The following is a 25,573-nucleotide window of genomic DNA, read 5'->3' as shown; positions in this document are numbered from 1 at the left end:
GTCATTGAAGTTAATCAAGAACATTCATAATAGATTTCATTACAGTTGAGCTAGAATGAGTGGTTGGCAATCCAAAAAATTATCCAACAACCCTAATCAACACCAACCCACGGTAAAAACTTCAAAAATATACCTGCATCCAACAAACCCACTAATAAGTGTGTCGAAATAGTTCAGAGAGAGATTATTGTTAAATGACATATCAGTATGTAAGCATTTTTATTCTTAAAAAAAAAAAAAAGTCTATTAGCCTTTTCATTTAAAGGTGGTAATTTGAAAATGTAGTCTTCCCACTTGAAAAGAAGGATAAGACTAGGAGCATAAAATGAGTTTCTTTGAATCCTAATTTGGCAGTTCTTTTAATTTGTGGCTGAAAGGTGCATGCATTACCACCACCCACCCTTGACTTGATGGCCATTTCATAAGTACAAAATTCTTGTAAAATGGAAGGGTTCAATTCTCCAGAAAAACGTGAGTCTAGCTAACAATTTCGTTAGTACACAATATTTTCTCTTTTAAAAAATAAACAACTAGTAATTTCGAAATTATCAACGTGAGTTAAATTTACGATTTTAGGGTCCGTTTGGATACCGCTTATTTTGCTGAAAATTGAAAACTGAAAACAATAAAAAAAAAGTTATCGTTCATGCGTGGGTTACTGTTTATTAGACTCTTTGCACTATTAGTGCAAGAGGTACTGGTCTAGAAGGAAAAAAAAAGAAAAAAGAAAAAAAGAAGCCTGAAATGCAAAATGTCCAGACGTGGACGCAATTCAAACGCCACCTTAGTGTTATTTAACAATAATGTGTAAAAGTTTTTATCTTATAAAGTATAGAGTACTTAATTTATTCATTTATTTTTTTGATATATATATATATATATATATATATATATATATAATATTTACATTTATTATATTCTTTGACCCAACCCCCACTTCTGCCATCCCACAGCCATCATGTATTGCGTCCACCACCAATATACTCAGCTCAACCACAATCATTTCTAGGACCCCATTGCGAGTCACCATACCCATATTTGCCTTTCTTTTTCTTAACTCATTCAAAGTTGTCTTTTTTTTTTTAATTCCTGGTGGGGTATGTGGGGAGAATTTTTTCAAGTCTTCCTATTTCAAGACCAAAGTCGTCTTCTACTTTTTTTTTGGGGTGGAGGGAGTTTTTCCAAGTCTTTCCTTGCTCAAGAACGCATAGAAACCAACTAGCTTAAATCATGATTAAAAATAGTTAAAGAGGTCCAATCCTCTTCATCTCTATCTCTCGTGGGAAGCTTTTTGTTGCTGGATTTATTCTCATTGGTGTCATCTCCTTTTTTTTTTTTTTTTTTTTTTTTTTTTTTTTTTTTTTGCGTTGAACTCCCTCATATACGTTACTAATAAGTGTTCCTCCACAGAGAAACGTAGATTTCTTTTTGCTAGGAAATCAAGGAAGTATTACCAAATTCAAACAATATTGTTCTGGATTCCATTGGCTTACAATGCTGAACCAATGCCCTAGTCCAGTTTTGCGTTTGGCTAATTCTCACTATAGTCAACGCTGTGGACTCATCAGAATAACAGAAATTCAAATAGCACTTCAAGCTGGTGCTGGTGCTGGTCCTTCTCCTTCGCAGATGACATCATAGACATTAGACATTAGACATAGGGATGATGATAACGTGACGTGATCAGATCATAAGTATATATATATATATATATATATAGAGAGAGAGAGAGAGAGAGAGAGAGAGGAAGAAAATGGGCAAATGCCCCTTACAAAAAAAAAATCTAGCATTTGGTCCCATTTTCCAAACTAATTAGAGAAATGTCTTTATTTTGAAACTTGATTTTCTCAAAATCGAGTTATAAAAAAAAAAAAAAATTCTGGAACCTTATAGTGGCGTTTTAAGAAGCCTATAGTGATGTTTTAAGGACCTATAGTGGCGTTTTGTAACTCGATCTCCATGAAGTCGAGTTACAATGCAATTTTTTTTTCTTTTTTTTGCCTATAACTCGATTTCAAGGAGCTCGAGTTTCAAAACGCTACTATATGTCCTTAAAACGTCACTATAGGCTCCTTAAAATGCCACTATAGGACTTAACTTGATTTTGAGAAAATCGAGTTTCAAAAGAGAGACATTTCCCTAATTAGTTTGAGAAAGGGAGCAAAATGCTGGATTGTTTTTTTAATAAGGGCAAAGGCCAATTTTTTCCTATATATATATATAAACACACATGGTTTGCTCAACATAATTTGGAACCATAAGGTGAAAATTTATGTGGAACCTTTTATATGTAAATATTAATTAAATAGAATTATTTAATACTAATCAAATGAAAGTTAATTTGATGTATTAAATACATAATTTGATGAATAATACTAACTTAAAATTAATTTTATATAGTAAATTGAATATCATAGTTGAAGCATAAATTTTTTAATAATATATATATATTATTTTTTAAAAAAAGAAACTTATTTATTTTGGTTATATGATAATGCATAATTAAATAAAGTTATAATCTAGGTTTTAATTTTATATCATGCTTTTAAGAAAGAGAGAGAAATTATTTGGTGCGTGGCTTTATAGGGGAGTGGTTTACAAAATTAAAGTCTTGAACTATTAGGAAAAACTAGTCGTAGACCCACTCTATTTTGGGTTCATTCATTTTGATGTATTTTAGACTGCAAAATCTAGTCGTAGACCCACACAATGTATGTTTTAGTTCTCTCTCTCTCTCACTAGACCCACACAATGTATGTTTTAGTTCTCTCTCTCTCTCTCTCTCTCTCTCTCTCTCTCACAGTTTTGGTGCAATTTTGCAGTCTTGACCTTGGCTGATTAGATTTCATTTGTACTTAAAAAATTAAAATTAAAAATTAAAAAAATTAAAAAGAAGAAGAAGAAGAAGAAGAAGAGAGATTTCATATGTAGTATTGGTACAAGAAAGGCTTTTGAATGAGCAGAAAATGAAAAGCCAAGTTCACAATTCATTGTACGTTATACTATCCAAGGACTAGCCCTCTGACTCTCTTGAGTCCAGGGCTTGCACTGTTGAGAGTGACAATTAGCCAAACATAATTCTGGACTACGGCATTGGTTCAGCTTATTGATCGAAATTCCAACAGGAAAGCGTGATACATAGTAATCAAATAACCAAGTTAGGTCAAAAACAATATTGTTGGAATTTGGAAAATACTTCAATTCGTTAATTTCCAATAGAAAAAGTCCTTTTGTTTATATGTGGAGAACGACTCATTAGCACAATCAATGATACTCCAGCAAAAGAAAAAGAATGACACCATTGAAAATAGTTAAATTCAGCTGTAAAAAGTTTACCGGTGACAGCTAGCTATAGTGATGCTGAGTATTGGACATCCTTAACTATTCTTAATCATGACTTAAGATGAATTGGTTTGTGTTCTTAGAAAAATTTACCTCCGACCCCTTGGGTGGGGCAAAATAAACAAAAAAAGAAAAAAAGAAAAAGGGAATACGATAGGAGAATAAGAGGCAAATAGTTTTTATTTTATTTTATTTTTAAAAAAGAAATGCAAAATATGGCCTATATATATAATACCACGCCCTAGATATGCGTCCGCGTCCCAAAACCATGGCCTCTAAAAAGTTCATCATCACTTGGGGAGTTCTCTTCATTTTAATGTTTTTTTTTTTGCCTCAAAAGTGGCATCCACAACCGAGCTTGACAATCTTGGCCCCATATATAAATTATTAATATTGAAACAATTAAAATTACAATCATTAATATCCACATCAATTACTTTACCTTTACATATACATGCAACGCTATAATTTTCTCAAAAAAAAAAAAAAAATACTATATATAAATTATTAATATTAAAACAACTAAAATTATAATCATTAATATCCACATCAGTTATTTTACCTTTACATATACATACAACTATTTGGTTACTTTTCACATCTAAAGTTTTAAACTCATTAAAAATAAAATACTACAAATATTGATAAGGGATATTTCGATCAAGGAAACTTTCCAACTCTTTTCACCCGTTGGATTTGCAATGCCCGTTGGGCTACTTGAAATCCTACGAGACAAGCGCCTCCTATGGGTTTGATGGCCATGCAACATTGCCTGCGTCCGTTGTCGAGCTTGAGAGCACCCGTCAGGTTAACAAGCATACTGACAGGTGGATACACTTAGCCCCATACCACTCTGCATGTTCTCTACTCATATCGCCCTATATGGAAAGAACTTGCACATTATGTCTATAGACCCTACTATATATTCGTATCCTTCCAGTATGAGAAGTAAAGCCCTAATATCTCAGGACCTTAACTCCATATCTTCTCTACAAGAAAGATCCTATATTCAAGGGGTCTTGGTCAACTCTCCACCACAATATAAGCACTGAGTCTTCGTTTCTCTAAGGTACGTGAAAATTCCTAGCACTTACACTTTAGAGTTATCGGAGATTTTTCTATTACTGACTTAGCCTTCGGAGAGTCTTTGGTCGGCACTCTACTGGTGCTCTCTTTACATTCTTTGTTCTTTTGTTCTTTAGGTACCCTAATTGGCGTGCGTGCGGACAATCAACTCACTAACAATTTTATGCATTGTCAAATACAATTATAATTGCTTGCTGTCTTGGTTTGATGATAAATAGTTATTATTAAAAGCAGACGCTATATGTTGAAACTCTCTCAACAAAAAAAAAAAAAAAAAAAAAAAATTGCTAATGTGCATAAGGGATATGGCATGACTTTATACAATATAACCACTGCCCTACCAACTACTCGCTACCTCAATGTTCCCAACTCCCAAGTGACATTCCGTTGGTTTGGTAAATTAATTTGTCATTTTTTTTTTGGGTCAAAATCACTTTTCGGCTTAAGCCTCAATATTGAAACGAGTTAAAAATTCCTTTAATCCTTTGCTCAACCCGTTAAAGTCCTTTCCACTGCCTCCTCGATTTAAGTTCTTTATTTTTGTCTTGAAAAACACTACTATAAACATTTATACAGTAATAACTAGAGTATGCGTTTTTATATGAAAACAAAAACAAGAATAGAAAAAAGACCCATGATGAAAATCTGGTTTAATTTTCTTTCGTAAGATTGAGATGGGCTTCCCATGATAAAAGATTGTTATCCAACACACCACGCTTATCAAAGTTCCCTATGTATTTTAATATGCTTACAATACTATAAATATATATATATATATATATATATTCTATTTTGTTACTCTTTTGATGGATTTTTCATTGTTTCTACTTTTGCTTAATTTTTAATTGTTATTGGAAGTGGGTATTTAAGTTTTACAAAATACATTTTTTTTTAAGAAAGAAGTTTTACACAATATTTGAATATATTTTTCAACCTCCATACCAGCTATTTGGTTAATTGCGCCTAAGGTATAGTCCTTATAGATTGTAGTAAAATTATTGAAATTATTTGTACCCATATTTGAATATTAAAATAAATCACCGTATGAACACATAACCACAATAGTTATTATGACACAAGAAAGACCATCTTCCTGCCAAAGAATAATGAATTGTTTTGTTCATTTTTATTTATTTATTTGCCTCAAAATCACTTTGTTATTCAATTCAATTTAATTCTAGTCTAATTTTTTTTCTTTATTTTGAAGGATTTGTAATGGTTTATAAATTTTGGGGGTCTATGTTATAATTTATAATCATAGGTTCTCTCTTTTCATCACTTTGGTTTAATTTAAATTATGTTTATTATTTAGTTTTTTTTAGAGGTGAAAATTTGAGTTTCACACAACATTTGTATAGTATTTCAATGAGCTATCCAACTATTTGATTAATTGCCTAGAAATAGACTGAAATGGACCGAAATAACCAAAATGGACTAAAGTAGACCAAAATAGACCGAAGTAGACCGAAATGAACCGAAAAGGACCACAATGGATAAAAGTGGATCGAATGGACTGAAACAGACCAAAATGAACTGAATAGACCACAATCGACCGAAATGGGTAGAATTAAACACAAATGGACCATAGTAGACCGAAATCGACTGCAAAGGACATAAAGGACCTAAGTAGACTGAAAAGGACCGCAATGGACAGAAGTGGATCAAATGGACCGAAGTAAACCAAAATGGACCGATTAGATCCAAGGAAGTCAATACCGTATCGGAGGCTGTACTGGTTTGGCCAGCGGTACGATATATTTCGGATACCGGTTAATACCGGTGTACTGTTTCGGGTTTACCGCTATTTTTTACTATTTTATACAATATACAAAATTATATTTCTAATAACTCAATATATCACTTTGGCAACTTTTTATATTTTTTGGTGGAGTTAGAGCATTAACAATAGTGAAGCTATATAACTATTTTAGTTTTACCAAAACATAAAAATGCATGTTACAATGATGAAGTTATAGCTAAAATTTTTAAAAATTTTATTTTAAAAGTTATAATAAGTTACTGACTCACCCAGTCAACTACTGGAAGTCCTAACTCATTAGGATTTTTTTTTTCATTCTTTTTTTCACTCCACACATCTTGCTTACAGTTGTAGCCCATTAGTCTTTCATTATAAGTTTATTTATTTATTTTTTTTCATTCTTTTTTTCACCTCCACACGTTTTGCTTTTAAGTCTTGTCACTTGCTTCTTGATTGACTACTTTTCTACTTTCAAGTGAGTGTACCAAAACTAAAAAGAGAGACAAACTCACGTTAAATGAAGAAGATGAAGGGGCTGTAGAAACAGAGGCCGGCGAAACAAAGGAAAAGAAGAAGAAATGCGTAGCAGAGACAAATACGAAGAAGAGGAGGAAAAACCGAGGTAAGAGTGAGGAGGTGGATCTTGAAATTTGGGGGGTTTTCTGAGTTTTTTTGTTTCTCTCAGTATCTATTTTCCGGTCGAAATCCGGTATTTATCCCGGTATGTCCGAAACGGCTCCGGTACAGCTGGTATTTAAACCGAAATGAAACAAGAGCATTTCTGTACCGGCCTAAGCACCGATATAGCAAATTCCGGCGGTACCGGCCGGTACGGTACGAAATTAACTTCCTCGATTAGATCGCAATAGAGCGAAGTGGACCAAAATAGACCGAACTGGACTGAAGTGGACTAAAATGGACCGAAGTAAACCTAATCTGATCATTGAAATAAAAATACATCAAAAAAAGTAAGTTCAACGAAACACACATTAAATGAAGTGGTCCAAGAAAGTTGTTTGTCAAAATTGACCAAAAACTGAACAACCTCTTGTTTGAAGTACATAAACTTGTGCTTCTCTATGACCTGGAGTCTCCAAAGTCCAAAGCCTCTTCTTGGTGAGGTTGACAATGCTTCTAGGTTTTGAAGTTGTCCTTTGGAGATACATAACTTCAAGAGTTTCTTAATGGCTTTTTGGATTGTATAGGTGCAATTTTGCCATTCTTATTACCAAAAAAGAAAGGGAATATTGTTTTTTGCCATGTAAGTCTTGACTTTGGCTGATTAGATTTCATGTGTATTTAACAAGAAAAAAGAAAAAAAGAAAAAGAAAGATTTCACGTGCAGTTGAGCAAGAAAGACTTTGAATAAGCAGAAAAATCGAAAGCCAAGTTCAATTCCGTTGTACGTTATACAATCCAAGGACTAGCCCTCTGACTCTCTTGAGTCCAGGGCTTGCATTATTGAGAGTGACAATTAGCCAAACATAATTCTGGACTACGGCATTGGTTCAGCTTATTGATCGAAATTCCAACAGGAAAACGTGATACATAGTAATCAAATAACCAAGTTAGGTCAAAAACAATATTGTTGGAATTTGTAAATACTTCAATTCGTTAATTTCCAAAAGAAAAGCCCTTTTGTTTCTGTGGAGAAAGACTCATTAGTACCTTATACTGGAAGTTCAGCACAATCAATGATACTCCGGCAAAAGAAAAAGAATGACACCATTGAAAATAGTTAAATTCAGCTGTAAAAAGTTTACCGGTGGCAGCTTGTGATGCAGAGTATTGGACATCCTAACTATTCTTAATCATGACTTAAGATGAATTGGTTTGTGTTCTTGGAAAAATTTACCCCCTTCCCCTTGGGTGGGGTAAAATAAACAATAATTAAAAAAAAAAAGGAATAAGAGGCAAATAGTTTTTATTTTATTTTATTTTTAAAGTAGAAATGCAAAATATGGCCTATATATATATAATACCATGCCCTAGATATGCATCCATGTCCCAAAACCATGGCCTCTAAGAAGTTCATCATCACTTGGGGAGTTCTCTTCATTTTGATGTTTCTGTTTGCCTCAAAAGTGGCATCCACAACCGAGCTTGACAATCCAAGTAACTCTATATACCCTTATTCTTTGTTTTTTTTTTTTTTTTTTTGTTTTTAGCTTGCTTCGTTATATTATTCTCATTTGATTAAAGTGAATCGAGTGAACATGAGAATGAATAAGCTAAAGCAGATTTGCTTGAAGTTACTATTGGTGGGTTAGAGTATAAACAAACACTGTCTTATAACATTGGGTGCAGGAGCGTAGCCAGGAATTTTTACATGGGGGGGTCGATTCGAACCATGAAGGTTGAAATCGACGACGATAAGTATCATCGTTGTATGGATAGTCTATATTTTTAGGTTGATATGGACCTTCTTTGAGATAAGCTTGTCGGATTTCATCTTGTTTGTTGATAGGGAATTCACATATTTATTTACGTGATCCTGGATCACGATCTATCTCTTTAGATTGAATTCTTGAACATTTGGAGGGGTCAGGGTGTTCATCAGGCATTGAAGTATCAACATTTGTTTCTACAGCCGCAGGTGTCCTAATTTCTGAATTGCTAACATCTTTTTTCTTAAAGAATGCATCAATTGTTTTTCGTTTGCTCATAATTCTTTTAGCTTTAAGAATATGACTAAAAAATAAACCTGAAAAGAAGTTTAAAAAATAAAATTTTAATTAGAAATTTTTACTTAGTTATATGGATGTTATTCATTCTCAAGAAAAAATAAAATTTCCACTATAATTTAAACATACAACCCATTTTTAATACGACTTTAATTAATAATAACCCCTTAAACAAAAACAAAAATTAAACACACGAGTATTGGTACACAACATAAACCAAACAATTTAACAACACTCACAGCCACATCCACAGCGACATGATATCTAACTAATAAAAAATAGGTAATAAATCAAAACAATTTTACCTTAGAAACTTTGTCTTCACAAAGTGCAAAAATGGGTCACCCATGTGGCAATGCCTACTGCCTCTGCCTGACTGCCTCCAACTTTAGATCTTCCCTTCAAGACTCATCACAAACAATCTCCCCATGCCTTCAATCATATATTTCTCTAAAAATCTATGAAAATATAAAGAGCATGTGAATATTTAGGTGTAGATAGTTGAGAAAATAAAAAAAAGACATTAAAAAGAGATGAATGTCTAATGCTTAAGAAAGAGTAGAAAACTCACCAGTCACCAAGTAGTCATCAAGTTCCAAAACTAAAGCTGATGAAGAAAGAAAAAATTGGTCAGGATTTTTTATTTATTTTTTTTTTTTCGGGACTGTGAGTACAGAGGATTGGAGTTTTGGGGGCTAGGAGGTAGGCAACGGTACCAGTGCAAATGAAAGTGTATCAAAGAAGACAAAACAAAAGAATAAGAAGTAAAGAAAGGGATTCCGTGGGTCAGTGGGTGGATTTTTTGAGATGAAGAGAGTGAAGTTTTGTTTTTAGTGTTTGGACTTGAGCGGGCCAGCTTGTTTTATTTGGAGTACATAAGGTGATAAAGGCCTAAAACTAAAGCTGGGCTTGAGAGTATATTTGAGCTAGGCTTGGGAGAATAGTTGAGAATTGAGCATGGGGGGGCCGGTTGTCCAATATTGGGGGGCCCAATTTTTTTTTCTACCTACTCTAATGGATTTTTTTTTTTTTTTTTTTGCAGGGGCCGGGGCCCCCCCAAGCCACTACATGGCTCTGCCCCTGATTAGGTGTCAAGAATAACAAACTAAAACAACTACAAAATTTTCAGTAGAAATAGTTAATAGTCTATATATATATATATATATATATATATATATATAAAACCGAAACTTTTGCTGGTACCACAATTTTCCACATCAGCACAATATTTAAAAAATAAAAAATAAATAAAAATTATAACTCCTTAAAACTCTAGCAACCTTACCCCTCTCTCAAGTTAAGAAATATAAAGCCACGGTTTCTGCAAGCTCTCTCTCTCTCCAGACATAGGAAGCCCTAAAGCATTCAAGATCTACAATGCACGGTATAAATTTTAGCTTATAAAGTTCAGCTTTTGTAAGGTTAGTTTTGTTTATATATTAATTAATACATAGTACTTTGTTCACCATTGAATACTCATATAATCAATTTCCAATTCAGTGTTCAAGAATTAAACCAAAATTCTAATTGCGCTATCATAAAATATTATTATTAGTATGAATTTTATGGAGTTGCGGTGTTCAAGAATTAAACCAAAATTCTTTTAAATTATCTATAATATTTTGTTCTCTGAAAATTTTATCTCTTTGATTTTATTATATTGTGTTTCTTAAGCTATAGAGAGATTTTCTTTGGTTTCTGCAAACTCTCTCTCTCTCCAGATGTAGGAAGTCCTAAACGCACGGTATAGCATTCAAGATCTACAACTCACGGTATATATTTTAGCTTATAAAGTTCAGCTTTTGTAAGGTTAGTTTGTTTATATATTTAGTCCTTACGTTTAGGTTTAGGTTTAGGTTTTAAGAGATTTATATATTACTACTATGTGGCTAAATTTCCCGTGACATCAGTTTTATGTTTTTAACCAAATACATCAGGAAAGCAAGAGAAGGCGCATAAATATTTAGTCCTTACGTTTAGGTTTAGGTTTTAAGAGATTTATATATTACTACTATGTGGCTGAATTTCCCGTGACATCAGTTTTATGTTTTTTTTTTTTTTTTTAATTTGTTTTATGTAAGGTTAGTTTGTTTACATCAGTTCTTTATCTCAAAGATAAGACTTTTATTTCTACCGCAAGAACTATTTAGGTATGTATCCCTTGCAAGCACACATAAACTTAAATTGTCTTTTAATATATGCATGCTTTATTATTTTCTAATAGTTTTCCCGTGCATCGCACGGGTTAGCGACTAGTTAATATATATAGTTAATATATACCCGGAAGGTTTCCAGGTCTGGGTACTTGAACTAGAGTATTTTTTATATTTTCATTTGTTAATCCTTGACATATTTTGTATGTGTTTTTTTTAAAAATTTATTTTTATTGTAAAAAGCCTTAATTTTATTGTCATTAATTTTTTTAATCTTTCAGATGTGAAAGGCTTGCCTACTCCGGCAACACCAAATCCTGGGGTCCATATACCCGGAAGCTTTGGAAGTCCAGGTACTCGAACTTGTGTACTTTTTTTTGGTTGATCCTTGACATATTTTTTTAAGTTTTTTTTTTTTTTTTTTTTTTTTTTTTTTAACGGTAAAATCCTTAATTTTGTGTCATTATTTCTTTAATCTTTCAAATGCTAAAGGCTTGCCTCCTCCAGCTACATCAAATCCTAGGGTCCATATACCTGGAAGGTTTCCAGGTCTGGGTACTCAAACTAGATTATTTTTTATATTTTTATCTTTGAGCCTAGACATATTTTGTAAGTTATTTTATTATATTTTTATGGTAAAAAGCCTATATTTTGTGTCATTATTTTTTTAATCTTTCAGATGTGAAAGGCTTGCCTACTCCAACAACACCAAATCTTGGGGTCCATATACCTGGAAGCTTTGGAAGTCCAGGTACTCGAACTTGAGTACTTTTTTTTTTAATCTTGACATATTTTTTAAGTTTTTATTTATTTATTTATTTATTTTAATGGTAAAAGCCTTAATTTTGTGTCATTATTTCTATAATCTTTCAGATGCTAAAAGCCTACCTCCTCCAGCTACACTAAACCCTAGGGTCCATATACCCGGAAGGTTTCCAGGTTTGGGTACTTGAATTAGAGTATTTTTTATATTTTTATCTTCGATGTTGGGAAATTTATACCCCGGTTGATAAAATTAACAAGTTTTAAACCCAGGTTGTTAATTAAATTTATTATGAATAAAACTTGTTAAAACAAACAAACATCAATATCATGTCAAAATCATGCAGCGGAAAAATAAATAAGACAAGATATGATGACCCAGGAAAACCAATGAAACAAACTAGTTTCACAGTAAAAAACCTGGGGGGAAACCTTCCCAAAAAGCAATCCACTATAGTAAAGAGAAGTTTCAGATCTAGTACAAAACCTTTGTCCCTAGACTTTACAATCCTCGTAGATGAACTCACAGCAGAAACCTTCTACCGCTTCAGAACCTCTGAACTCTTCAATATATGAACGCTATCCTTTTGATGCACGAATCCTAGTACGTGACTAACTCACCAACTTGAAGAAGATTGTTGGCTGCAAAGTTTTTCACTTCATCAACAATGAAGATCAAGAAGCACTTGGTTACAAAACCCTAAGGCGTAAAAACGTTGTAGCTTCTTTTTGAGAGAATAAGGCATCGGTCACCTTTTGCATATGTTCTCCTTATATTCTCTTATGTGACAGCCTCTAAAATAAGCTTTATATAGGTCTAGGGTTGTGAGAAAAGAAACCCTACACAAATACAAAAGCCTAGCCCAAAAATCAGATATGAAAATTCTGATTTTCGTAACCTCGATAGATAGCAGGTGTCGAGCTTTAAACTTCGACAGATACAGCTATCGAGGAGGTGTCGAGAAGGTGTCGAGGGGACAGAAGCTTTCTCAATTGATCCACTAGCTGTCGAGAAGGTGTCGAGATTGCGATAACAATCAACTGAAGAGCTCGATAGATAGCCTAGCTATCAAGAGGTGTCGAGTAGGTGTCGAGCTATCTGTCCGCAGGTGTCGAGCTATCTGTCCAGCTTTAATGAACAGCTTTTCTTCACTTGTTTCTTGGTCCAATCTTCATGGCTTTAATACTAGACTTAAACAACATGTTTCTTGAAGTATTAAACACATCCTAGATTTACCCAAATACAGGTAAAGTGTGTTTTGTCAAAAGATTAGCCAATTACACAAAATGTGTCCTTAACATTCTATCCTTGACATATTTTTTAAGTTATTTTATGGTAAAAAGCCTATATTTTGTGTCATTGTTTTTTTTAATCTTTTAGATGTGAAAGGCTTGCCTACTCCGGCAACACCAAATCCTAGGGTCCATATACCTAGAAGCTTTGCAAGTCCAGGTACTCGAACTTGGGTACTTTTTATTTATTTTTTTGTTGATCCTTGACATATTTTGTAATTTTTTTTTAATGGTAAAAGCCTTAATTTTGTGTCATTATTTCTTTAATCTTTCAGATGCTAAAGGCCTACTTCCTTCCGCTACACCAAATCCTGGGGTCCATATACCCAAAAGGTTTCCAGGTTAGGGTACTTGAATTATAATATTTTTTATATTTTTTTTTGTTGATCCTTGACATATTTTGTAAGTTTTTTTTTTTTTTTTTTTTTTTTTTTTTTAATTTTTTAATTTTTAATTTTTAATTATATATATATATATATATATATATATTTTTTTTTTTTTGGTGGCAAAAAGCCTTAATTTTGTGTCATTATTTTTTTAATCTTTCAAATGTGAAAGGCTTGCCTACTCCGGCAACACCAAATCCTGAGGTCCATATACCCGGAAGCTTTGCAAGTCCAGGTACTCGAACTTGAGTACTTTTTTTTTTTCGTTGATTCTTGACATATATATTTTATGAGTTTATTTTTTTATTTTTTATTATTTTTTTTTTTTAATAAATGGTAAAAGCCTTAATTTTGTGTCATTATTTCTTTAATCTTTCAGATGCTAAAGGCCTGCCTCCTCCAGCAACACCTAATCCTGGGGTCCATATACCCGGAAGCTTTGCAGGCCCGGGTACTCGAACTTGAGTACTTTCTTTGCCATCCCAGTCTGTATAATTCAGCACCGTATCATAAAGTCTGAGATATGTAGCACATGAATAAAAGCAGTTAAGGAATAATAATTCTGTCTGCACTACTTGGACTTGGTGATTGAATAAGCTACAACCCTTTGTTATTAGAAAGTATTAAATAAAAAAGAGAACATCTACCTTCTTGATAAATATGGGCTATCGATTATTGATTTGAAAAGGAACAAAGACTTGTGGTTTTAATGATATCATTGTAATGTTGTTTCAAATGATGTTGCCCTGGATTTATGTTTAATTTTTGTAATTAGTTTGTACCATCAACCATGCCTTTCTTAGAGTTAAGCGAGGTCACATATAAATCTCTTTCACGGGCTCTCAAAAATATTTTTTTAGCAATGCATACTAATGGAATAATGAGTTCAAATTTTTTCACCAAAAATTATAAATTACCCCAGTCTTAGAATATAATCATGTTTATTATGAGAACAAAATGGAGGTATATTGTATATTTTTATCCAAAAGTACTTTTTGGTCAATTGAATGTCTTCTAAATCTTTACGATTAAGAGACCAACCCATAGGAAAAAGAGAGGTGAGAAGGGAAGGGTTGGGGGGGGGGGGGGGGGGTGATGGTTGTGTTGCACAAATAAGGAAGAGTTGATTCAAGTGGATAAGGTATCTGAGGGCCATCCCATATATTTTTGGGAAAAATACACAAAATTCCATGTGATTTTTTTTGTAAAACACAAAATCTCCCTAAGATTTTGAGTATAACATTTAGCTACAAAATTGGTTGTAGTCTTAGGTTACAACCTTACTTAATATCTTTTTATTGGATGTGAATTTTGACAAATCTATCATTGGATTACATCTTCTTCTTATATCTTCCATGTTTGCAAAATTTCTAGAAAACAAAAATTAATAGTTATGTCATCAATAAATTGTTTAAATTGCAAGTTTTTATAGTTTAAAATTATACATAAAATATAAGCTTATAGATCATATAATAGATAATATCTGATTGATACAAAATTTGACATGTGTATTAAGAGCGCAAAGAACATGCAATTTAATAGTTAGATTTTCAAAATTATAGCAATGTTTATTTTATTGAGTAAAATTGTAGTTTTAGGCTAAAACCAATTTCGTAACTAAACTTTGTCCTTTTTTTAATGTGTAAACCATTAATTATCTGTTAAAATGAAGGATGAGTTTCTATCATCTGTTTAGCCACTATGAAGTTTTAAATGTAACACTTAACTCCTTTAAGTTATAATTTTGAAAATATTGCACATAAAATTTACTCTTGTTATTCAATGAACACGAAAAACAAGCAAATCAAACTTGTTGAATGCATAAATAATTACAAAAAATTAAATACACTTACAAACCGAATGAATGCAAAATGATAAATGCATATCTAATCAAGACTAGTGTTTGACATTACTTTATTTAGATAAATTTCTCCCTCACACTATTTCTTTAGTGGTGCTTTGAGACTCATGGTTATCCGCCTTGCAAGATATAATAATCAACAATACATATGCACAATGAACAAAACCCTCTCTCTCTCTCTCTCTCTCTCTCTCTCAAAATGAGTCAATGCATGAATGCAACAATTAATGTTACATAATTAAATGAGGGACTCCTATTTATAAAGACCCATGCATTAATTTAAAAAAAAAAAAAAAAAAAGTGCACTAGCGAACAAACATGCTATTCCACTACGTTTCATACACACAAAATAAAAACACACAAATTAAATAAAAATGATAAGTGAATACTAGATGGATTCGACCCAATCCACACATAAACAGGATGAATGTAGAATGATAACTACATATTTGATCAAGGCTAGTGTTTAACACTATCTCCTTAAGATAGATTTCGCCTATTGTATAATTTCTTTAGTGGTGCTTTGAGACTAATAGATGTCTGTCTCTCAAAATACAATGATTAATAGCACGCAGAATGAGAACTATAATCTCCATGCACAACAAACAAAAATGTGTCTCGTTCTCTCTTTGAATGACTCAACGTATGAATGGAAAAAACTAACCTAATTAAATGGAGTGAAGGACTTCTATTTATAAACACACTTGCACTAGTTCATAATAGGTGCAATGGCAAAACCCAATCTAACTTGTCTTGACTTGGTGAGAGCGGCGCAAATACGTGTGGTGTAAGGACTATTATGTAGGTCCTTCTATTTCCATTAAAGTGGGGTGCCCCTTGGGGACCAACCCAATAGTGAACTTATACATAAAATCATTCAAAATCTAATTCATTTCTCATATGGATATAAAGGATATCATCACTTTAAACTATGTTCATGTTAGGAACCCATGGGTAGAACTCACCCTTGAAAACCAGCTTGTAAGGGGAGGGTGTCTAAGAATTTATAAACACATGGTTAAGCTTATACTTAATTCATGTGAGACACTAGGATCATAACATATCACCACACTTTGCAGCCGATGTCTATGATGGCTCACTCTAGCGACACTGACCCGATGGTAACCCTTTCTCTTTTGGTGGTTCCAAACACCTATCAGTTATTTTAATCTAGCCTCTAGGTCACCCCCTTCGGGATCCAACCAGAAAGCCGCAACTCATTTGATCTCATACTTAATGAGTTACATCCAATTACAAGACGAAGTGGTTGGCTCTAACACCAAATATTAGAAACTCATGGGTAGAACTCACTCTTGAAAACCAGTTTGCAGAGGGAGGGTGCCCAAGAGCTTATAAACACTTGGTTAAGCTTATACTTAATTCATGTGGGACACTAGGATCATAACAGTTCAAGTAGGCATCATAGAAGTCAATGTCTCGTTCACTCTTTAATGGTTTTGGGCAAATGATCAAATGGTGTTGATCTTGTCCCAGGAGAGAACTCGTCCTAACTTGAACTCGTCTCAAACGACATACGTACAAGTCTCACTTTAATTTTTTTATATCTCACCTTTTTTAGATTTATTTCATTTTTTTTTTCTAATTTTTCTTAATGACATATTTTTATGTAATTGGCAAATCCTTTGACAAAATATACTTTACTTGTATTTGGGTAAATCTAAAAAGGTTCAAGATGATCATTACAAGTGGTTAAATTGAAGACATGAAGATTACTCAAGAACTGCTCAAGAAAAGTGCAATATGTAGGTCTTGATATCTCCTCAACAGAAGCTCAATCTGTCGAGATTCATTAAAGCTCGACGCATGTCTTGATCTAATGGGATTCAGATTATAGCCAACAACGTTTTTATTCTAAAAGGCTATTTGTTTATGGGTTTGTATAATCCTTATAGGATTAGGAAAACCCAAGGTTTGTGGGTTTGTATAATCCTTATTGGACTAGGAAAGTCCAAGGTTTGTGTAAACCTATTTGGAATAGGAGAACCCATTAAGCTCCTATTTAAAGGAGGTGGAAAAAGAAAAACCTAACCTTAGAGAGCTTCATAAGGTTTTCTTTTTGAAACCCTAGCCTCCTCCTATAGAAGAAAGAGTTCTTGCTGCATTTCTTGTTCGCCTTTGGGTTCTGTAACTAAGCAAAATCTCTTGCACCAACATTGAAGATCTTATTGGTGATCTATGTGAAGCTATTGCAAATCAACTATAACAATCAAATGGTTGTTGTGGTGTTAGTCACGTACTTGGATCCGTGTATCAATTGGTTAGTCACGTACTGGGAGCCGTGCATTGAAAGGAGAGATTGTCACTATATCACAAGTCCAATTGGGTATTGGGGTAAGGGTTCAACTGTAAGTTGGTATTAGGTACTAAAATTCCTTTTATTTGTAACCGTTTGTTTTAATAATAGTGGATTCTTGGGAGTAGTGATCTTAAATTCACCCGATGGAGTTTTGCCTCGGTGGTTTTCCCCATTCGTAAACAAGTCACCTGTGTCAAACTTATTTTCCGTTGCATTTAACTTAGTTGGTTATTTGTTTGTGCTACCACGCTTATTGCATGTAATTGAATCTAATTAATTCACTTGGCTAATTAATTGATTAATTTACCAAATGGGTCAATACATTCTTAGCCTAACAATTTCTAACTTTTTCCCAAAAGAAAAGGAAAAAAAATTTAAACAAGAATGTGGTCCAAGAAACAGTGTGAGACAGTGAAACTTGTGGTCCAAGAATGTGGTTTATCAAAATTGACCAAAAACTGAACAACCTCTTGTTTGAAGTACATAAACTTGTGCGTCTCTTAGACCTGAAGCTCATCTATCCAGGTTTTTGTTTTAAAATTTTGGATTTTTTTTTCCAGTGTTTCATTAAAATTTGTTAGGAGGTTTTGATTGTGTGGTTGAGAAGATGTAAAAACAAATCAAAATTTGTTTTGAGTATTGTGGGTTTTGAGTGTTCTGTCTCTGCTGCCTTTTCATGTCTGTGTGCTAGATTTACATTTTTCTTTTCTAAGCTTTTTCTTAATTAAACATCCAACAGATCCAGAGAGACTTTCATTTTTATATTCTTCTCAGAATCCAAAAGCAGTAGATCTTGGATCTAAAAATTTCACTTCTGTTCCTTGTTTTGTCAATTGGTAATTTTATTTTGTTAAAAATAATAGTTGGTAATTGATAATCATTTGGGCAATAAATAAATAAAAAGAGTGTGTTTTTGGAATGTAGTTGTTTTCATTTCTTTGGTGGCAGTAGTGGGAGTAGATCTATATGATATGATAAAAGTCACATTTCTTTGGGTCAGGTCTCGCGTACTATATATATATAATTTGAGATGCTTAGATCTTTGTTCTATTTTGTGTGTGTGTGTTTTGGAATGTAATACTGTATTGGATGAGCATATATAGGCATTGTAAGTAACATGATGAGTTGAGAAGGCATCTTATCCAGCTTTTAGATTTTTTTCAGTGTTTTCATGAATTGAGAAGATGTAAAAACAAATCAAAAGCTCGGCTCTTTTACTAATGAAGAGTAAATTCATATAGCTTTGTGGTTTTATTTGAAAACTGTGTGTGTGTGTATAGCTGTGTATTGATCTGAATAGTTTTGAATTATCCAGGTCAGTTGAACTAATTGGATTGTGCTCACAACCTGAAGCTGGTGGTCGCCCCCAAAAAAACAAAGTAAAAGGGTGGAGGGTGAGGTTACAAATTTTTAATCTTTTATGTCGTATATTGTTAAGATATGGTTTATGCTTGTGATAGTGTAGATAGCAGTAACTATGTATCTTGTAATGTGTAGCTACTGTAATAAAAAAATGTGTTGTTACTGTAATTGGGCATGTGCTTAATATGCTTAGAGATGAGGTAGTTAAGGGGTAGTTAAGAAACTGTTAGGCTGATATAGATTGTAGATTCTGTCAGATGCTAGTATAAAGGAGCACTGAATTGTAATGTAATGAATAAGCTGATTTGTGTGTTCTGTTCTGCTTTGCACTTTCACTGTTGATATATGTATGTCTAGGGCTATGAAGCTGAATAGTGTTGTTTAATGTGATCTATTGTTCAATACTTGCATTTCCTGTTTTCTTATTGTGATTTTGTGATGTCCAAATGCATTTACCTCCTTTATTCGTTTAGAGCATAATGGGCCGGGATAAGATCCCTTCCAATTCCTCCAATTTATATTTAAATCTAAGACATGTGGCATTCAAAAATTAAATAATACCATGTGTCACACATCAGGACTAAAATAGGAGGGGATTGGAGGATGTTGAAATCAGTGAAACTAAGTGTGAAATATGGCAGTGAAATATTGTTTTTTGTGTTTGTTGGGAATGATGTGTGCTCAGAATTGGTTATGGAGTGAAATCAACGGTTAGCAATTGTCTAATTTCTATTTATAAAATCAAAATTGTGTTTTTATATTTGCTAGTTACAATTTGATGAAGTTTATTCCATTTTTTAATTCATTGTTGTTGTAGGTTCATCAACTATATCTGGAGATAGTACATTTTAATCCATTCTTGATGATGGAGAGCCAAATGAAGATGATGGGAGTTGTGCCACAATTGATTGGAGGTGTGTCACAATTGTGGAAGATTAAACATTTTGTATTAATTTAGTAGCTTTTTTAATTTCTTAGACTTGTTGGATTAATTTGTTGGTTTGTAATTATTCTAAACTTGTAGGATTTATTTTGTAGCTTTTTAATTTCTTGGACTCGTTGGACTTTTATTTTAGTTATGATTTTGTTGATTAATGATTAAATGATTATCTTAGCTAGGTAATTTATTGATTTAAAATCTTAGTTATGATTTATTGAATTATGATTATGATATTAGTTATGGTTTATTGATTTATAGATTTATAATTAACAGGTGATTTATTTTATGATCAGTAGCCTATGATTTGGATTGATTTGGCATTTGGGCCACGTTATCTAGGCTTGAATTAGAATATGCATATGCAGGCTTGAATGTAGGCAAAAATAAATTTGGGCTTAAATTTTTTTTTTTTTTGGTTGGGCCATGAATTTGGCCCAATCCCTAAACGGGGCCCGTGGGGCCCGGTTGGGGCGGGTTCAGGCCCCGGGAAAAAACCCGGTACCCTAAACGGGCCGGGTTCGGGCCACGGGTCTTGCCTCGCGGGTCAGGTCCCGGTATGGAAAAACCCGGCCCGAACCTGACCCGTTGCCATTCCTACTGAAGTCTCCAAAGCCTCTTGTTGGTGAGGTTGACAATCCTTCTAGGTTTTGAAGTTGTCCTTCGGTGATACATAGCTAAAGAATTTCCTACTGGCTTTTTAGACTGTGTAAGTGCAATGTTGCAGTTCTTATTACCAAAAAAAAAAAAAAAAAGGGAATATTGGTTTTTTTGCCATTTAAGTCTTGACTTAGGTTGATTAGAGAAGCAAAGATCAAGAACTAAAGTAGAATGAATAGCAGAGATTATAGAGAAACAGTGTGAGACAGTGAAAGAGAGAGAAAAAGAGAGAAAGTGAAGAGAAAGTTGAAAGAAAATTCTTTGTATCGAAGAATTATTATCTTGCTTAATAATACATCTGAGTACTTGCACCCTATTTATAGTGTAGAGATTATGACTATAACAGAATAATTATCAGTCCCAACTTATACCGATCTAGTCCGTGATTTCTGGAATTACAGCTGCACTTGTAACCGTTTTTTGCGCCATCCATAACTGTCGTTTGAACTCAGCAAAACGACACCGTTTTGTCACGGATTCAATAACACTCAGCTACTGACTCTAAACGACGCGTTTTGTTCCTTGACTTAATGAGACGGTGCGTTTTGACTCTGTTTCTTCCTCGTTGAGCCAGAACCAGAACCAGAACCTTCCTTCATCTTCAACAGATTATATTTCATGTATACTTAGAAAAAAAAAAAAAAGATTTCATGTGTAGTTGAGCAGAATTAAACGCAAAAAATGAAAGCCAAGTTCACTTCTGTTATACGTTATACTATCCAAGGACTAGCTCTCTGAGTCCACGGCTTGCACTACTGAGAGTGACAATTAGCCAAGCACAATAACCAAGTTAGGTCAAGAACAATATTGTAGGAATTTGGAAACACTTCTTTTGTTTCTTTGTGGAGGAAGATTTAGTAGTACCTTCATATTCCAGCAAAAGAAAAGGAAATGACAAGGGGCCAACCAGGGGTGGAGCCACATAGTGGCTTGGGGGGGGAGGGGGGCCTCTGCAAAAAAAAAAAAATTTTCCATTAGAGTAGGTAGAAAAAAAAATTGGGCCCCCCCAATATTGGACAGCCGGCACCCATGCCCAATTCTCAACTATTCTCCCAAGTCTAGCTCAAATATTCTTCGAAGCCCAGTTTTAGTTTTAGGCCTTATCACCTTATGTACTCCAAATAAAACAAGCTGGCCCGCTCAAGTCCAAACACTAAAAACAAAACTTCACTTTCTCTTCATCTCAAAAAATCCACTCACTGACCCACGGAATCCCTTTCTTTACTTCTTATTCTTTTGTTTTGTCTTCTTTGATACATTTTCATTTGCACCGGTACCGTTGCCCACCTACCAGCCCCCAAAACTCCAGTCCTTTGTACTCACAGTCCGAAAAAAAAAAAAAAAAAAAAAAAAAAAAAAAAAAAAAAAAATCTTGACCAATTTTTTCTTTCTTCATCAGCTTTAGTTTTGGAACTTGGTGACTGGTGAGTTTTCTTCTCTTTCTTAAGCATTAGACATTCATCTCTTTTTAGTGTATTTTTTTTATTTTCTCAACTATCTACACCTAAATATTCACATGCTCTTTATATTTTCATAGATTTTTAGAGAAATACATGATTGAAGGCATGGGGAGATTGTTTGTGATGGGTCTTGAAGGGAAGATATAAAGTTGGAGGCAGTCAGGCAAAGGCTGTAGGCATTACCATACGGATGACCCATCTTTGCACTTTGTGAAGACAAAGTTTCTAAGGTAAAATTGTTTTGATTTATTACCTATTTTTGATTAGTTAGATATCATGTGGCCGTGGATGTGGCCGTGGGTGTTGTTAAATTGTTTGGTTTTGTGTACCAATACTTGTGTGTTTAATTTTTGTTTTTGTTTGAGGGGTTATTATTAATTAAAGTCGTATTAAAAATGGGTTGTATGTTTAAATTATAGTGGAAATTTTGTTTTTTCTTGAGTATGAATAACATCTATATAACTAAGTAAAAATTTCTAATTAAAATTTTATTTTTAAACTTCTTTTCAGGTTAATTTTTGAGTCATATTCTTAAAGCTAAAAGAATTATGAGCAAATGAAAAACAATTGATGCATTCTTAAAAAAAAAAGATGTTTGCAATTCAGAAATTAGGACACCTGTGGCTGTAGAAATAAATGTTGATACTTCGATGCCTGATGAACACCCTGACCCCTCCAAATGTTCAAGAATTCAATCTGAAGAGATAGATCGTGATCCAGGATCACGTAAACAAATATGCGAATTCCCTATCAACAAACAAGATGAAATCCGACGAGCTTATCTCAAAGAAGGTCCATATCAACCTAAAAATATAGACTATCCATACAACGATGATACTCATCGTCGTCGATTTCAACCTTCATGGTTCGAATCGGCCCCCCCATTTAAAAATTCCTAGCTACGCCCCTGGGGCCAACCCTAGACATTTTGAGTCCTTAGGCGAAAATTAAAATGAGGTATTTTTTATTTATAATTATGTATTAATTAAATTAATATTTTTATATTATAATATATTTTATTTAAAATATATTTTATTTAAAATCTATTTTTCTTGCTTTTTAATATGCAAATTGACTAATTAAATTTTTGTATTCAAGTTCTTCTAACATTTCTTTTTTCAATTGATAATATAGCTAATCCACTTAATTTTTCTTAGGACATTGTCGATCTTAGATATGATTTTATTAATTTTAATTTTGAAAAACGTCTTTCTGCAAAAGTAATTGTAACAGGTATTAAAACGGCAGAGGTGGGTAACGGGGGTCTAACGGAGGCCACCTTAGGTGGGTTAAGTGACGACTTTTAAACCATGGGTGGGCACTATTAAAACGGGCCTAACCACAGGTGGGTAAAGTGCAATTTCCCCTATTTTTTATATTTTTATTTGTTGATCCTTGACATATTTTGTAATTTTTTTTTTTTTTTTTTTTTTTTTTTTAATTTATTTTTGTGGTAAAAAGCCTTAATTTTGTGTCATTATTTTTTTAATCTTTCAAATGTGAAAGGCTTGCCTACTCCGGCAACACCAAATCCTGGGGTCCATATACCCGGAAACTTTGCAAGTCCAAGTACTCGAACTTGAGTATTTTTTTTTCATTGATCCTTGACACATATATATATATATATATATATATATATATATATATTTAAAAAAAAAAATGGTAAAAGCCTTAATTTTGTGTCATTATTTCTTTAATCCTTCAGATGCTAAAGGCCTGCCTCCTCCAGCAACACCGAATCCTGGGGTCCATATACCCGGAAGCTTTGCAAGCCCGGGTACTCGAACTTGAGTACTTTCTTTGTCATCCCAGTCTGTATAATTCAGCACTGTATCATAAAGTCCGACATATGTAGCACATGAATAAAAGCAGTAAAGGAATAATAATTCTGTCTGCACTACTTGGACTTGGTGATTGAATAAGCTACAACCCTTTGTTATTAGAAAGTATTAAATAAAAAAGAGAACATCTACCTTCTTGATAAATATGGGCTATCGATTATTGATTTGAAAAGGAACAAAGACTTGTGGTTTTAATGATATCATTGTAATGTTGTTTCAAATGATATCATGGTTTTAATGATATCATTGTAATGTTTTAATGATGTAATCTCTCTCTCTCTCTCTCTCTCTCTCTCTCTCTCTCTCTCTCTCTCAATGAGTCAATGCATGAATGCAACAATTAATGTGACTTAAATGAAATGAGGGACTCCTATTTATAAAGACCCTTGCATCAATTAAAAAAAAAAAAGTGCAATAGCGAACAAACATGCTATTCCACTACGTTTCATACACACAAAATAAAAACACACAAATTAAATAAAAATGATAAGTGAATACTAGATGGATTCGACCCAATCCACACATAAACAGGATGAATGTAGAATGATAACTACATATTTGATCAAGGCTAGTGTTTAACACTATCTCCTTAAGATAGATTTCGCCTATTGTATAATTTCTTTAGTGGTGCTTTGAGACTTATAGATGTTTGTCTCTCAAAATACAATGATTAATAGCACGCAGAATGAGTACTATAATCTCCATGCACAACAGACAAAAATGTGTCACGTTCTCTCTTTGAATGACTCAACTTATGAAGGCAAAAAACTAACCTAATTAAATGGAGTGAAGGACTCCTATTTATAAACACACTTGCACTAGTTCATAATAGGTGCAATGGCAAAACCCAATCTAACTTGTCTTGACTTGGTGAGAGCGGCGCAAATACGTGTGGTGTAAGGACTATTATGTAGGTCCTTCTATTTCCATTAAAGTGGGGTGCCCTTTGGGGACCAACCCAATAGTGAACTTATATATAAACTCATTCAAAATCTAATTCATTTCTCATATGGATATAAAGGATATCATCACTTTAAACTATGTTCATGTTAGGAACCCATGGGTAGAACTTACCCTTGAAAACCGGCTTGTAAGGAGAGGGTGCCTAAGAACTTATAAACACATGGTTAAGTTTATACGTAATTCATGTGGGACACTAGGATTATAACATACCACCTCGCTTCGCAGCCGATGTCCACGATGGCTCACTCTAGCGACACTAACCCGACGGTAACCCTTTCTATTTTGGTGGTTCCAAACACCTATCAGTTATTTTAATCTAGTCTCTAGGTCACCCTCTTCGGGATCTGACCAGAAAGCTGCAACTCATTTGATCTCATACTCAATGAGTTACATCCAATTACAAGACGAAGTGGTTGGCTCTAACACCAAATATTAGGAACCCATGGGTAGAACTCACTCTTGAAAACCAGTTTGCAAAGGGAGGGTGCCCAAGAGCTTATAAACACTTGGTTAAGCTTATACTTAATTCATGTGGGACACTAGGATCATAATAGTTCAAGTAGGCATCATAGAAGTCAACGTCTTATTCACTCTTTAATGGTTTTGGGCAAATGATCAAATGGTATTGATCTTGTCCCAAGAGAGAACTCGTCCTAACTTGGACTCGTCTCAAACGACATACGTACAAGTCTCACTTTAATTTTTTT

The 25,573-nt window shown here is 33.5% G+C and overlaps 1 protein-coding gene and 1 long non-coding RNA gene across 3 annotated transcripts; both read left to right on the top strand.

The window, feature by feature from the left end:
• Positions 1 to 8,199: 8,199 nt before the first annotated feature.
• Positions 8,200 to 24,086, top strand: LOC126700046 (uncharacterized). 2 transcript variants are annotated; one of them, XM_050398025.1, is made up of 7 exons: positions 8,200 to 8,302; positions 11,306 to 11,377; positions 11,898 to 11,963; positions 13,168 to 13,239; positions 13,355 to 13,420; positions 13,638 to 13,700; positions 23,768 to 24,086. In XM_050398025.1, the coding sequence occupies exons 1-7, from the start codon at positions 8,203 to 8,205 to the stop codon at positions 23,851 to 23,853; spliced, it is 525 nt and encodes a 174-aa protein (XP_050253982.1). In that variant the 5' UTR covers positions 8,200 to 8,202; the 3' UTR covers positions 23,854 to 24,086. The 2 variants fall into 2 exon arrangements, with proteins under 2 accessions (XP_050253982.1, XP_050253983.1); XM_050398026.1 differs by lacking the exon at positions 23,768 to 24,086 and adding an exon at positions 13,845 to 14,164.
• Positions 18,151 to 20,075, top strand: LOC126700047 (uncharacterized). Its single transcript, XR_007646983.1, has 3 exons — positions 18,151 to 18,168; positions 18,959 to 19,037; positions 19,823 to 20,075. It is a non-coding gene; the product is annotated as an uncharacterized LOC126700047 (long non-coding RNA).
• Positions 24,087 to 25,573: the final 1,487 nt, after the last annotated feature.

Source organism: Quercus robur, chromosome 9 (genome assembly GCF_932294415.1).
Source record: "Quercus robur chromosome 9, dhQueRobu3.1, whole genome shotgun sequence".
Taxonomy (NCBI): domain Eukaryota; kingdom Viridiplantae; phylum Streptophyta; class Magnoliopsida; order Fagales; family Fagaceae; genus Quercus; species Quercus robur.
This window is presented reverse-complemented; position numbering and strand designations above follow the sequence as displayed.